At 35.9% G+C, this 14,834-nt stretch overlaps 1 protein-coding gene across 8 annotated transcripts in view; it reads right to left on the bottom strand.

Moving 5' to 3' along the window:
• The window catches only part of ttn.2 (titin, tandem duplicate 2), a 163,009-nt gene that overhangs the window by 88,399 nt on the left and 59,776 nt on the right, over window positions 1–14,834 (bottom strand). For 3 of the 8 annotated variants that reach the window (XM_056265681.1, XM_056265683.1, XM_056265689.1), the window contains 22 exons: window positions 14,645–14,755; window positions 14,268–14,378; window positions 13,871–13,975; window positions 12,419–13,552; window positions 8,592–8,681; window positions 8,306–8,386; window positions 7,480–7,548; window positions 7,308–7,382; window positions 6,862–6,906; window positions 4,883–6,493; window positions 4,383–4,427; window positions 3,864–4,262; window positions 3,473–3,742; window positions 3,108–3,383; window positions 2,877–3,016; window positions 2,669–2,795; window positions 2,295–2,561; window positions 1,915–2,181; window positions 1,482–1,745; window positions 1,084–1,223; window positions 875–1,001; window positions 65–331 (listed from right to left, as the gene is read on the bottom strand). In XM_056265681.1, the coding sequence (XP_056121656.1) occupies window positions 65–331; window positions 875–1,001; window positions 1,084–1,223; window positions 1,482–1,745; window positions 1,915–2,181; window positions 2,295–2,561; window positions 2,669–2,795; window positions 2,877–3,016; window positions 3,108–3,383; window positions 3,473–3,742; window positions 3,864–4,262; window positions 4,383–4,427; window positions 4,883–6,493; window positions 6,862–6,906; window positions 7,308–7,382; window positions 7,480–7,548; window positions 8,306–8,386; window positions 8,592–8,681; window positions 12,419–13,552; window positions 13,871–13,975; window positions 14,268–14,378; window positions 14,645–14,755 (6,021 nt within the window). The remainder of the gene's footprint in view (window positions 1–64; window positions 332–874; window positions 1,002–1,083; window positions 1,224–1,481; window positions 1,746–1,914; window positions 2,182–2,294; window positions 2,562–2,668; window positions 2,796–2,876; window positions 3,017–3,107; window positions 3,384–3,472; window positions 3,743–3,863; window positions 4,263–4,382; window positions 4,428–4,882; window positions 6,494–6,861; window positions 6,907–7,307; window positions 7,383–7,479; window positions 7,549–8,305; window positions 8,387–8,591; window positions 8,682–12,418; window positions 13,553–13,870; window positions 13,976–14,267; window positions 14,379–14,644; window positions 14,756–14,834) is intronic. The other 5 variants (XM_056265685.1, XM_056265686.1, XM_056265684.1 and 2 more) reach the window with 4 other exon arrangements.

Here is a 14,834-nt window from a genome sequence, read left to right as displayed (position 1 = left end):
ATGGGGAAAAAAAAAACATGACATAAACTCTTTTTAAAATAATGTATTATTTTCTCCCCCTTACCCTGAATAACAAGTTTGGCAGACGTTCTCTTGTCTTCAGCCTCAAACATGTACTTAGCCTCATCCTCAAAGGAAGCAGATTTGACCACCAGAATGTGTCTTTTGCCCTCCTGAAGTACCTCAAATTTATCATCAGGTGTAATCTTCTGAGATCCTTTCAACCAACAGAAGCTCTTTGGCTGTCTTGAGATCTCACACTCAAACCTCGCATCATCTTTCTCATATACATGCACATCAGCCAGAGGTGTTACAAAAGTAATGGGAAGATCTGCAAAAAAAAAAAAAAAAAAATATATGCTCCTATAATCCGTAACAGTGGCTCTCAAACTGTGCTCTGTGAGCTGATTTAGCAAAAAAACAAAAAAACAAAAAACAAACTTAAGATTTAAATAAAATAAGTAAAATGTACAAGCACCCACAATTAATTAATTAAACTGATTAACTCATTATAATGATTGTGTTAACATTAATTTGTGATAAAGTGTTTCAGTTGTTTACTTCAATAACTTACTGGTATATTGCAATGTAAGCAGCAGTCTAGTTAATTCCAAATAATTAAATAATAAAACAGCAGTCTACAAAATAGTAGATCAGTAAAAATTAAAGAATTGAATTATGTATGTATGTATTTAGGACAAAAAGCCTAAAAGTTTTTAGCCTAAAAGTGTAATTGGTAGTTTGCAGTTTCCCCCAGAACTGAGGAGTTCCACACTTTTCATTCGATTGATTAAGTTTGCCGAACGCAGGAAAAAGTTTTAGAACCACTGACTGAGAATCAACAATGGCTGCATAAAATGTCGGCATGATTTACCTTTCACTTTCAAATTGGCAGAACATTTTGCATTGGCACCCTGGAATGAAACCTCTCCAGACTGGGACACTTTGCAGTTGTACAAAGTTAAGATGTGCTTAGCTCCATCTTCAATGATTTCAACATCCTATTGCCACAAAGAGAAAAATACAAGTCGTTCATGCAAATGTTACATTTGTCACCATTTCAAATAGTTTCAGTAGCCTTACCGGTGATGAAGAGAGGACTTCTCCTTGCAGTTTCCATTGGCCATGGACATCATCTTCAGAGATTTCCACCTCAAAACGTGCTGTCTCACCATCGAAGAGCTCAACACCATACATGGGTCGCACCACTTTGATGTCACGAGCTGAAAAATAAATAAATAAATATATATATATATATATATATATATATATATAGAGAGAGAGAGAGAGAGAGAGAGAGAGAGAGAGAGAGAGAGAGAGAGAGAGAGAGAGAGAGAGAGAGAGAGAGAGAGAGAGAGAGAGAGAGAGAGAGAGAGATTATTTATATAGAACAAAAAAGACCTGAAACATTACAGGTATTTTTGTAGAGCAATTTAGAGCAAAAAAAAGGTGACCATATGACCATAACCTTGAACACTGACCTTCAATGTTCATGGTGGCCGAAGTCTTGTCTGTTCCACAGTCGCAAACATACAATCCTTTTTCTTTGTCCTCAATTTTTTTGATGTTTAGGATTCTTCGTTTTCCTTCAACCTTTATGGTAATCATCTTGGAGGCTTTAATTTCAGTCTCATTGTGGAACCATTTCACAGGAACATCTTTGCTGAGCTCACAGTCAAGATTGACCTCATCTTTCTCAACTGCAGTGTAATCTTGCAGTTTAATTGTGAAGTAGGCATCTCCCTCTATATTAAAGTAAATAAAATTTAAAAAGTAAAAAAGTTTAGAGAACCAGTAATGTAGTTTGTGGAATAAAACACTGTTTTATATGATTATTGTTTAGTTAATGTTCACTAGATTACAGATTTCAAGACCACTTATTTTATCACCACCATCATATATATAAAAAGTTACCTAGCACCGTCAGGTTTGCTGTTGTCGACAATCCTTTAGCCTCTGCTTTTATTTGGCAAGTATCATCTAGAGTAGCATCCTTGATTTCTAGTATATGTTTCTTTCCATCAACATGCATAAGTACAGTTCTGCTCGGATGCAATTTTATCTCATTTTTGTGCCATGTCACTGGTACACTGTCATGGGACAGTTCAAGCTCAAACCGAGCCGTTTTCCCTTCCTTAACAGTTTGATCCGATATCGGCGAGATGAATTTCAGCCGCATACCTATAATGTGTTAGTCCATTGCAAAACCATTTTAGCTTGGTGATTTTGTGAACAAAACACATTTTTTCAGAGGACCCCATGGTGACTGAAATATGGCTTGAATGAAAACTTACCCTCAACTGTCAGTTTGGCTGTTGATGTTTTACCCAACACTTCAATAGTGTATTCTCCCTCATCCTCAAATTCACAGTGGTTTATGACCAACATGTGTTTCTTTCCATCATCAATGATATCATATTTTTGGTCTGATGTTACAATATCAGATCCTCTCAACCACATGACTTTAGGCACATCTTTAGTGATCGTGCACTCAAACTTTGCCTGTTTCTTTTCATGCACAGTAACATCCTTCAATGGGACTGTGAAGTCCATTTCAATTTCTATAGGTGTGAATAACAGTTATCACAAGATAGTTATTTTTCACCCTCTTCAGTTTATAAATACTGCATTTCTTGTTCAGACATACATTTTATGCTCATCAACATACCTTTGACTGTTAGCATTGCACTGGTGATGGCATTTAAAGCTTGGTAAGAGACTTCTCCAGCCTGGTCAAGTTGAATATTTTTCAGTGTGAGGAATCTTTTATTTCCCTCTGCTCTGATATCACATGTCTGAGGATGAAAAATTATATAATTACTTGTGTAAAATAGCCTTTATAAAGCTGCATCTTCTTTAATTATATATTATCTTACCGGTGATCTTGTCAGAACCTGTCCTCTAAGTTTCCATTCTCCAGGCACATCATCTTCTGAAATTTCAGTTTCAAAGTTGGCCTCCCCTTTCTCGACTACCTCCATACTAGCAAGAGGCTTCAAGATCTCAGCTTCACGCTCTATATTTTTGACAGTCAAAAATAGTATTTAAAGGGAATACAAAAACAATATTCTGCAAAAGGTAATAAATGAAAAGTCTGTCTAACACACCTCCAAGAGTGAGTTTTGCTGCATATCTACAGCCCTCAACTTCTATGGCATACTCTCCAACATCATCAGGTTGAGCATTCTTGATTGTAAGAGTGATATCTTTTCCATCCTTTTTCACTTCAGTCTTATTTGTAGGGTCAGTAGGAATTTCTTCATCTCCCTTGAACCACTTCCAGTTGGGAGTGTCCTTGTACAGTTCGCACTTGAATGTGGCATTAGTCTTTGGTTTTACATGCTGGTCCCTCAAAGGTTTTGTCAACCAATCTCTGATTATTTCTGCAAAGGTAGATATTTAGTTTAGACATTTTTGGTGCAAAACTATTAATAGATAAAGTAAATAACTATAAAGATGCCCATGTGCATACCAATGACTTTGACATTGGCTTGTGTCTTGATGTCCTCACACTCGCAAGTGTAAACACCAGCATCATCATCATTTGTGTCTTGGATCGTCACAGAGCGCTGCAGTCCAATAACATTGATTTGAATTTTGCCAGCAATTTGCTTGAGCTCTTTTCCGTTCTTCTTCCAGACCACATCCCTGTCCTTGCTCAACTCACAGGTCATGTACATTGGCTGTCCCTTAATCACAGACATTTCCTCCTCCAGAGTCTTTGTGAACTTCACTGGTAACTCTATCAAAAATAAAAAACAGAAGAAAATCTCAATTCATGTGGTATTATTTTTTTGTATACAGTATATCTTTTAAATGAGATGACAGTATATTCATATTTTTACTCATAATCAGTGCACTACCTTCAACAATAAGTTTAGCTGTTGAGGTCTTCTCCTTGTTGCCAAGCTTAGCAACACATGTGTACTCTCCAGTGTCTGAAAGCTGTACATCAATGATTTGCAGTTTGCGGTCTTTGCCATCAGATGTGAATTTGTGCTTTGGACTCTCCCTTAGATTGCTTCCATCTTTCATCCAGGTGGTGATAGCAGTAGATGGAGAGATCTGGCACTCAAATACAGCCGAGGAGCCGATTGACTCAGCCTCCTGCAACACAATATCTTTGATCTCCTTCACAAACTTCAGGGGGACCGCTTTGAGCTGGAAACCAAATGGTGAATCTCCTGGAGGTTTGTCACCACCAGCGCCAGGCTTCAGGCCTCTACCCCTTCCACCATCACCAGGAGAAGGAGTTTGTCTTGCTGTAATGTAGTAAGATTAATGATTAGTAAGCACATTTCAAACAGATACAAGAGCTGTCATGAGTGAATATATAAATGGTTTAAAATGGCTAAGGGAACAAATTTAATAAATAAACATACGTTTCAAGCCTCTGCCTCTTCCAGCTTCCTCTTTAGGCTTTCCCTCTGAACAAGCAAAAATCTATTATTTTCAATTCTTGGACGTGAAAAATTTTATTAAAATGTCAAGTGATGAAGAAACACTTAGAGACAAACGGGAAAATGCTAAACGAAGGGTCATGAAGATGATAAAAATCATGCTTCCAATTAATGGGAAGTTAGATGACGAGTTATGATCCAAATACGATAACCGTTCCTACCACCAGTGCTTCATAGATCAATGAAGACACAAATATAAACAACAAACAAGGTGAAAAGACATTCAAATACAACACACATGCCACAATGAAGATCGAAAGAAGATGAAGAAGGCGGCAGACAAGATTTAGCAGTTTTATGTGGATGGACATGGATGTAGACATGGAAATTATCTGGGAAGAAAATAAATAACAATAGGGGGCTGGTTTCCATAGCACGGAAAATGAGGCATTCAATGGTGTAGTTCACAGCCACCCTCTCACCTCGTCTACCCCCTGGCATCCCAGGAGTCTCAAGTGCCCCTTCCTCCAAATATCTTTCTTCAGAGCCTTCTGAGCCATAACTATCTCGAGAAGCAACCTCCCATCCCCACGCTTCTTCTTCATCTTCAGCTTCAAATTCAGCCTCAAACTCTTCTTCAAATACTTCTTCCTCAAACTGGGTTGACACTTTTCTTAACTGTACAGCTCCAGGAGACAGCTCCTTTAGGACTTGAATGTCCTCAACTTCAGGAATCGGAAGAGTTTCAGGTGAAACCTTTGAAGGTACTTTTTTCAAGATAACAGCTTCAATTGAGTCTTTGGGTGAAACTTTCTTAGGCTTCTTTGCTAAATCCTCACTAGGCTTCCTCTCCACAGGAACTAATTCAGTTGGCTTTGGTTTCCCAACCTTGGGCGAAGGAATCTTTTCAGGCTCTAAACCACCCTTTTCATGCTCAACGGGTTTTAGAATTATGTCTTCTTTCTCTTCAGCCTCTTTGGGTAAAATACTCTTTTTGGTGACTATAGGCTTCTTCTCATCTTCCTTTAGTGTAATGTCCTTTACCGGGGTAACCTTTTTAGGCAGCATCTTTTTGTCATCTACGGGTACTTTAGTTGGTATCTTCTGAACCTCTTTACCTTTGTCTGGAGTTTCTTGACTCTCAACTCTTTTCGGTGGAATACTTGGTTCTTTTTTAATTTCATCTTTTGGTGCTCTACTGAGTGGTGACAATTCAATTGGTTTTTGTTCTTTTGGCTCTGGAACCTCCTTTTCTTTTGGTGATCCAGCTGAAGGTTTCTTCGTAAATGGTTTAAGTTGAACCTTCTCAGACTCCTGATCTTTAGATGGAATTTTACCTTTACCTTTAAATAATTTCTCTGTAGGCTCTGAAGGTGCTTCATCTTTGGGAGGTCTAGTTACTGCTTTAACGGCAACTTCCTCTGGCTCCTTTTTATCAGGAACCGAGGGCACTTCTTTTTTCATGAGGACATCAAGTTCTTTTGGCATTTCATACTTTTCAGGTCGCTCTCCTTTCTGAAAAGTAACTGGTTCTCTACTTCTGTCAAAAGTAATAGGTTCTCTTCCTTTTTCATCTTTTTTGGTGTCTTTTTCAGTTTCAGCTGGCGGTTTTACAGGTTTCTCAAATGGCTTTAATTTGACAGATTCTTCTTCTTTTTTGTCTAATGGTAACTTTTTAACCTTTTTCAGTGTGAAGCCAGGCTCTTCTGGTGTATCTTTTTTGGGAACCTTTCCTATTGTCGTGTTCTTTGCTTTTTCTTCTACTCCGCTGTCTGGCTTTATCTGAGGTGATGTTTGATCAGGATCAACAGGACTCTTTTTGCCTACCTCAGGTTGAATTGTCTCAACTCTCTTGGTAGTTTCATAAGTCTCAAAATGCATTTCTGCCTCATAACTTTCAGTTATGATAACTTCAGTGTGAGCCTCAGTATACACTTTTGGGCCTTCTTTATATTCCCCCTCTTCTGGTTTGAGCACTTTCTTCAGTTTGGCCATTTCTTGATCTTCGTCTTTATCTTTGGATACCCTTGTAGCTTTCTTCAAGGTAGGAATTTCAAATCTTCCCTCTTGTTCCTTTATTTTAAGAACTTTGCCTTTAGATTTGGAAATTTATTGCATTATAAAGTGAACGGTACATACAAAAAAACAACCACAGCACATTTAACACAGTAACATCCTTTGGCCTCGAAGTACAACAAACTATGACAAGACAAAACTTAATACAAGACAAGACAAACATAATACATAATACAAGACTAAAGAACACAATCAATAACAGACAAAGTGACAAAGGTGGACAAAGCCTTTGACATACAACATACAAAGTGACAAAGCTAACAACATACAACATTTTTCAAAATAACATCACAAATACAATTAGAGAGAACATATAATCTAAAACGGCTTAACCATCTGCGAGAAAATATTTTCACTAAGATTTAAACATTTTTAATGCCTTTACCTTTCTTTCCTGGTCCAGGTGCAGAAACTGGTCCCTTTTCACCATCTGATTTAGAAATGTGGTCAAAAAAAAGTTATATAAAAGTTACAATAACAATATTTCTTATCTACTGCAAAGAAAAGTGTCTAAATTAAATAATGGAAATCAAAATGTGCAGAAAATGTGCATTTGCACTGGTTGTGAGTTAACCTGCTAAAGAAGACACCTCTCTTTATTAAGTGGAAAGGGGACGCTATTGAGTGCATTCACTTAATAGCTTACACATAAGAGAAACACATACAAAACACAACTTGACAGACATTACAGAACACCTTACAAAGTTTTTACATTGAGAAGCAGATTATGACCTACCTTTTATAAAAAAAATTTTTTTAATTAAAATAATTCCATAAAGATATATTATAAACAGTGGGAGCTATTATGAAGAAGGGTTTCTGTTTCAGTACCTTCCACTGGTTGGACTAGTACCGGTTCTTCCTTTGGAGCAGGCTTTGGTTTTTCTGGTTCTTTAGGTGTCAGTACTTCAAAAGGAATTTTTAAAAGATATGATGAGATTTCTGTACTAGACATTCCTTCTCAGCACATTACAGGGATGTAGACTTGTGGTTACCATAATACCTTTTGTTGGAATTGTCTTCTCTTCTTTGGGCTTAGAGATGAGTTTATCTTCAGCCTTCTTATCGACCTCTTTAAATTAAAATAAAGTGTGTTGTTTGATGTAAATTTAAGTCGAAAGACATTTAAGATAACAATGTGATGAAAGAACCTCTATCGAGGTTAAGAAATAGACACACAGATATTACAAGCATGACATACAACACATGAAATGCTCTGCTTAAATCTACTATATGCTTATGTTAAAATAAAGAAGCAGTTATTTTAGTTGTAATGTGCAAAACATTCTCATGGCATTACTGTATATGTTTCTCTATAGATTAAAATTGTACAAGTGATACAAGATACAAGTGAATATCAAGATGAGCAGTCATAGGGAGGTGAGATATGTGGAGATATCACACAGCTTATATTTTAAGTAACTATTGTAAGAAAATTTGAAGATATTTGCTGTAGACATTATTAGTCAGTATTAATAACTCATGCAAACAACTACAAGGACATGCATTCACATAGATTTGACAGAACATGTTTTAAGCACCCCAAAGAGATCGTGTCTTAACGACACAAAATTGTGATAAAATTAAAGACTAATTACCAAGTCAGAGAGGTTCACTAAGCGTGAACTTTTTATCATTAAGACTGTTCGAGACTTCTAAGAAGACCAATATTGTTACACACACAGAACACACATGATACAGAACAACATAAAAATATGACAGCAAATGTACAGTATGTTAAGGCCCTCTATTGAGGTTAAAATATGCTAAAGAAACAAGCTCTTGTTGTTAGACAAAACATATCACATACATATCAAACAAATAAATACCTTCTGGGGAAACTGTCTTTGCCTGAGGCTCTGGCAAAGATTCTTTCTTTCTTTCAGGTTGTGGAGATGGTTTCTTTTCAACTGTGAAAATTACAAATTTAAATGTGTTATGATGAGAAAAATTATGAAGTTATGATGAACAAAAAGATATGATATGTACAAGATATGAAGGATTCGACTTGTCAAAAACAGGACAAACAATGAAAAGAGACCACAATAATTTGACAAACTGAAACATAAAATTTAGTATGACATAAAAAGAGTTGTTGAAGAATCCCCATTGTACCTTTTGGGGGTGCCACTTCTTTCAAAGAAACAGGTGTCTTCTCTAGAGATGGTATCTTTTCTGGAGATGGTTTCTTCTCTGGTTCTGTCACTTTACATCACAAATAACATTTTACATTATAAAAACCCAAACCTTTTTATTTTTAAATAAAAAATGTAAATTGTTTTTGCCATTTTACCATTAGACTCATCAAATATAATATAAAAAGTTTTTACACACTAAAAAGGAAAAATGACGAACACTCATACTTAAAGATCAGGGGTCATAACTGTATTTATGACTTCAAGACAGGACAAAAAAGAGGTTAGTCAGAGAGCAAAAAAAAAAAAAAAAAAAAGGAAAATAAAATAAATGTCCTGAATGTTTTGTGTTGTTTGTCCTCTGGCAGTATCCAACTTGATGTAATTGTAAGAAAATTTCTACTTTCTGTGTCAATAAATATTGATTACAGCAGACAAGTGACATACGAGACCACACAGACATATAAACAACTCAGTATAAGATTAAAAGAAGTTCAAAGAAAATAATTTCTAAGAAACCAAGTTTTAGACTAAGATAACACAAGATGTTGTCTCATGTCATTATACCTTGTGTAGGGGTCACCTCTTTCTTTTGAGGTACAATAGAATCTGCTCTTATAGTGACGGCAACCATTTCTTTCTTTTTAGGCTCAACATCTTCCTCCTGTGGTTTAGGCTCAGAAAAGAGTTCTTCTACTTGAGAAAATGGAACAACCTTTTTTGGCAAAGCATCTTCTTTCTCTTCCAGTTTGTGGGACATTTCCTTCTGTGGACATGTAATTTCTTCCCTATCAAGAGAGGGAGCAACTTCTGTTCTTTTAAGTGTACTTTCTTCTTTCTCCTTTGCAATTTGTGTGGGCATTATCTCTTTCGTCTGAGGTACAGTTTCTTCTGTTTTAGAAGCAGTGACAACCTGATTCCTTTCCATTGGAACTACTACTTCTGCTGTCAGTGTGGGAGCATCATTCTGAGTTACTGATTTCTCTTCATTATGAGGAAAAGGAACCTCATTATTTTTAGGTACAATTTCCTCATCTTTTTTAGAAGGAAGAGGGATTTCTTTCTCCTTAGACAATATTTCATCACACATTCTGGGAGGAAAAATAACCTCTTTCTTACGAGGAGCAATTTTCTCATCCTTTCTATGAGGAACCCCTTTCTTGATAGATACAATTTCTTCTTCCTTTTTACCAGGAAGAGAAACCTCTTTCTTTTTCAGGAATATTTCCTCTTCCTCCCTGGGAGGGGGAAGAACCACTTTATTTGTAGATACAATAGTATCGTCCTTTATAAGAGGAAGAGGAAATTCTTTCTTTTTACGCAATATTTCCTTATCAGTTCTTGGAGGAAGAACCTTCTCTTTCTTTTCAAATGCAATTTCCTCATCCTTTCTGAGAGAATCATCGTTCTTTTTAGGTAACATATCCTCGTACTGTTTAGCAGGAAGAGGAACCTCTTTCTTTTGAGGTGCAATTTCCTCTTCCTTTTTATGGGGAGGAGGAACCTCTTTATTCTTAGGCAAGATTTCCTCATCCTTTCTGGGAGGGATATATTTCTCTTTAGGTAACATTTCCTCATCCCGTTTAGCAGGAGGAGAAACCTCTTTCTTTTGAAGTGCAATTTCCTCTTCCTTTTTAAGGGGAAGATCAACATATCTTTTTTGAGATACAATTTCATCTTTCTTTTTAGAAGGAAGAGGAACATCTTTCTTTTTAAGCAATGTTTCCTCATCCTTTCTGGGAGAAACATCTTTCTTTTTAGGTAACATTTCCTCAGCCTGTTTAGCTGGAAGAGGAACCTCTTTCTTTTGAAGAGCCATTTCATCTTCCTTTCTGGGAAGAAGAACAATCTCTTTCTTTTCAAATATAATTTCCTCATCCTTTCTGTAACGAACAGCTTTCTTTTTAGGTAACATTTCCTCTTCCTGTTTAACCTCTTTCTTTTGAAGAGCAATTTTGTCTTTTCTTTTAGGAGGAAGAGGAACCTCTTTCTTTATAGGTAACATTTCCTCATCCTTTCTGTGAGAAAAAGCAACCTCATTGTTTTGGACTACTATTTCTTCATCTTTTCTGAGAGGAAGAGGAACCTCATCCTTTACAGGAGAAACAGCAAACATTTTCTTTTTAAGTACAATTTCTTCGTTTTGGGGCACAATTTCTTCCTTTTTAGGCCCAATAACAAAATCTTTTTTAGGCAGTTTGTCTGCAATTTTCTTTTTCTGGTGACAAGCATCAGTCTCTCTTTTTTGAGGTACTTTGCCTTCATCTTCTAATTTACTATCTGAAGCAACTGGTTTCATATAACCTATGCCCTCAATTAAATCTCCTCTCTCAGTAGCCAATAACTGAGCAACCTCTGGCTTTTTAGAAGGTTCTTGCACTTCAAAAGAATAATGTTGAAAAGTAGCTTCTGTAAAAGGAGAATTACAGAAGATTAATGTTGTCTCTGACTGAAACAACTATTCTAATTTCATTATTTTGACATTGGAGATATCTGATCACTGAGAGTTTAGAGGGGTTGCTCCTTATAAAAGACGCAATTCCTCTAAACTCTCAGTGATCATATCCACAATTTTGAAATCATAATGTAAGCACTGGTTTCCGTTTTTTTTTTTTTTATATATATATCTTACCTGTCATTACAAGTGCTCTAGGTGGCTTTTCATCAGAAACGTTTTCACTCATACTAAAATATTCTGAAGACAATCTACTTTCTTTGGAAGAATCCTCCAGTTTTGAAATTTGTAAACTGTCAATTTCTGTGCTCTTTCTTCCGTCATACAGTATTTCTGTGTGTGATACAGGTTTTTGATGAGAGACGTGCTCTTTAGAAATTTCTTCCATTAGCATTGTCTTCATTGCAATTTTCCGATTGTCTGATTGCATGACTTCATCCTTCTTCAGGACAGAAGTTGACTCTTGAAGATCTTGGATGTGGTGAAAAATTGTGAAGAATATTTTACCCAACAGTGGAACCAAGAGATTCATAGAGAAAGATATTACGTTTGTAATGGAGATGAATCATAAATCTGGTAACGGGGTATACTTCGTACAAAAAAGTAGGAAATGTGTCTTTGCTGAAAAATAACTTGATGAATGAATACTGTCTCAGGCTTTTAAACAACTCTTTAAAAGAGAGATTAAATTTAAGAGCCATTACATTTTATACAAATTTACACAAATTATCTTGTAGGGATTTCATAATCTGTACCTTTAACAGGGTGCAGCGTTAGTTTGGACATTTTGGGGTTTGGTTTCACCCACTTGAAAGACATTAAAAGATTGCTGTACTTAGTATACCCCATGGGATTTAAACAGAATACGAAGACAAAGATGTTCAAGAGAAAAAAATTGTTAAAAGAAGAAGGTCAAATAAAAAGATTACAAAGAATCCAGTGGTGTTTGATTTATGTACCTTCAGTCTTCTCATATTTCTTTGGTGGAAAAAGAACTGTAGCTGGCTTTCTTTGTAGTTCATCTTTTGGAGATTCTGTCCATGTTGACACCAAAACATTATATTTAATTATCAAAGTATTTAATTTTCAGGTAGCACAGTTTTAAGAAATATGTAAATGAAAGTTCACATCTATAGGATCAAGAGATCACTCTAGCGAGTGGTAAGAGGTTAATGAAGAAGAATAAAAACAAATTGGAAAAGGACAAGAGACAAACATATATGGGACTACACAGACACTAAGAAATTAGTACAATAAAATAGTTCAAGATAAGTTTTCAAAGAAAATCGATTCTACGACCGGAAAGTAAAGAATAAGAAGAAAAGACAATCAGATGTTATCTGATATTGTACCTTTTGTAGGAGTCACCTCTTTCTTTTGGGGTACAATATCTTCATGCTTTTTAGCAGGAACAGGAACTTCTTTCTCATGATGCAGTATGACCTCTTCTTTTTTAGTGACAGCAACTACATCCTTCTTTTTAGGAAAAATGTCTTCTTTCTCTTCTAGTTTTGGTATAAAGGATACTTCCTTCTCTAGATGTGTAATTACTTCTCTGAAGAAAATCTCTTCGCTTTCTTCTTTCTTCTCTGAAATTTGTGCGTGAAGTATCACATCTTTCTGTAGACGTGCAGTTTCTTCTATGAATAAAATTTCTTTTTCTTCTTTCTTCTCTGAAATTTGTGTGGGAAGTATCTCTTTCTCATGAGTCATAATATGAGGCACTTTCTTCTCTTGAAGTACAATTTCTTGGTAGGAATTTTTAGGAGGAAGAGGAACCTCTTTCTTTTTAGGTTCAATTGCCTCATCCTTTTTAGGAGGAAGAGAAACCTCTTTTGCTTGAGGTACAATTTCATCCTTTTTAAGAGGAAGAGGGACTTCTTTCTTTTTAGGTTCGATTGTCTCATCCTTTTCAGGAGAAAGAGGAACCTCTTTCTTTTTAGGTAATATTTTCTCATCCTGTTTAGCAGGAAGAGGAACATCTTTCTTTTTAGGTTCAATTGCCTCTTCATCTTTAAGAGGAAGAGGAACCTCTTTCTTTTTTGGTAATGTTTTCTCATCCTGTTTAGCAGGAAGATAAACACCTTTCTTTTGAGGTACGATTTCCTCCTTTTTAGCAGGAAGAGGGACCTCTTTCTTTTTAGGTAATATTTCCTCATCCTGTTTAGCAGGAAGAGGAACCTCTTTCTTTTTAGGTACAATTTCCACATCCCTTTGAAAAGGAAGTGAGACCTCTTTCTTTAGAGGATCAATTCCTTCATCTTTTCTTGCTGTAACATCTTTCTCTTTGGGGAACACTTCCTCTTTCTGTTTAGCAGGAAGAGACACCTCTGTCCTTTGAGGTACAATTTCCTCCTTTTGAGGCACAATTTCCTGCTTTTTAGGGGTAGAAACAGTCTCTTTTTTGTGCAGTTCTTCTTCAATCAAGTCTTCTCTCTGTGTAGCCAATATCAGAGGGGTCTCTGGCTTCTTGGAAGGTTCTTGCACTTAGAAAGAATATTAAAGTTAAGAACTATGCTTCAAATCGCACTGTTTTAAGAGCGAGACAAGATGAGTGAAAGATCATATAGGCAGATATGAATGCAACTAAATATAAAAGACTTAAGATACATAAGAAATTAAGACATAAGATGTAAAAGATATGGTAGAAGCTGCAAATAAGAATACACCAAACTCCAATAATATTGCAGGACAAAGACAATGATATAAAACCCAGTGTTCTTCATAAGAGTGTGGCTAGTTAATAAAGAAACACAAACACAACAGAAAATATCCCTTTACATACAAAACCTATATCTCTATACCTTTCTTTGGAGGTTCTTCTACTGCAATGGCTTGGTCAGGTTTAGCTGGCACTTTCTTTGGTGGTTCTTGAATAGTTGGTTTTTGTTTCTTTTCTTCAACAAGAACTTTAAAGAACATGCATTGTATTGTTTTAAGATTAATTTCATAGGCACACGTTAAAAAAACAGTGTCACATAAAATATGCATCCTAATGGAAGCAGGACAATTGCAACCACTCACACAACTCACACAACATAAAGCATTAGAAATGAACAATATGCCATAATAAGTTAAACCAAATAATATTGCAGGACAAAGACAATGACAAACAAAAGCCACAGTAAGGTTACGTGTTCCTCATAAGAGTGTGGCAAGTTAATAAAGAAATAGCCCAACGTACAAAAAGTAAGTCTATACCTTTCTTTGGAGGTTCTTCAATTAAAACCGCAATGGCTTCATCAGGTTTAGCTGGCAATTTCTTTAGTGGTTCTTGAATTGGTAGTTTTGGTTTCTTTTCCTCCACAAGAACTTTAAAGAACATGCATTGTATTGTTTAAAGATTTATTTTCATAATCATGTCAAAGAACACACAATGTCACAAAAAAACATGCTTCCTAATGGAAGCAGGACAATAAGCAATATACAGCATATAATAATAAGTGGGTACCAAAAAACAATATTAATCCCAGGACAAAGACATTGACAAACAAAAGCCACTGTACGTCATGTGTTCTTCATAAGAGTGTGGCTAGTAAATTAAGAACACACACACACACACACACAAAAGTCAATACCTTTCTTTAGAGGTTCTTCAATTGGAACTGCAATGACTTCCTCAGGTTTAGTTGGCACTTTCTTTAGTGGCTCTTGAATTGGTGGTTTTGGTTTCTTTTCCTCCACAAGAACTTTAAAGAACATGCAATGATTTGTTTACAACCACATGTCAAACAACACACAGTGTCGCATTCAATGCACTTCCTAATG

The sequence above is a fragment of the Rhinichthys klamathensis genome, unplaced genomic scaffold, assembly GCF_029890125.1.
Source record: "Rhinichthys klamathensis goyatoka isolate OS25496 unplaced genomic scaffold, OSU_Roscu_1.1 h1tg000237l_1, whole genome shotgun sequence".
Lineage (NCBI taxonomy): Eukaryota > Metazoa > Chordata > Actinopteri > Cypriniformes > Leuciscidae > Rhinichthys > Rhinichthys klamathensis.
The sequence above is the reverse complement of the archived record's forward strand: the minus strand, read 5'-3'. Positions and strand labels throughout refer to the sequence as shown.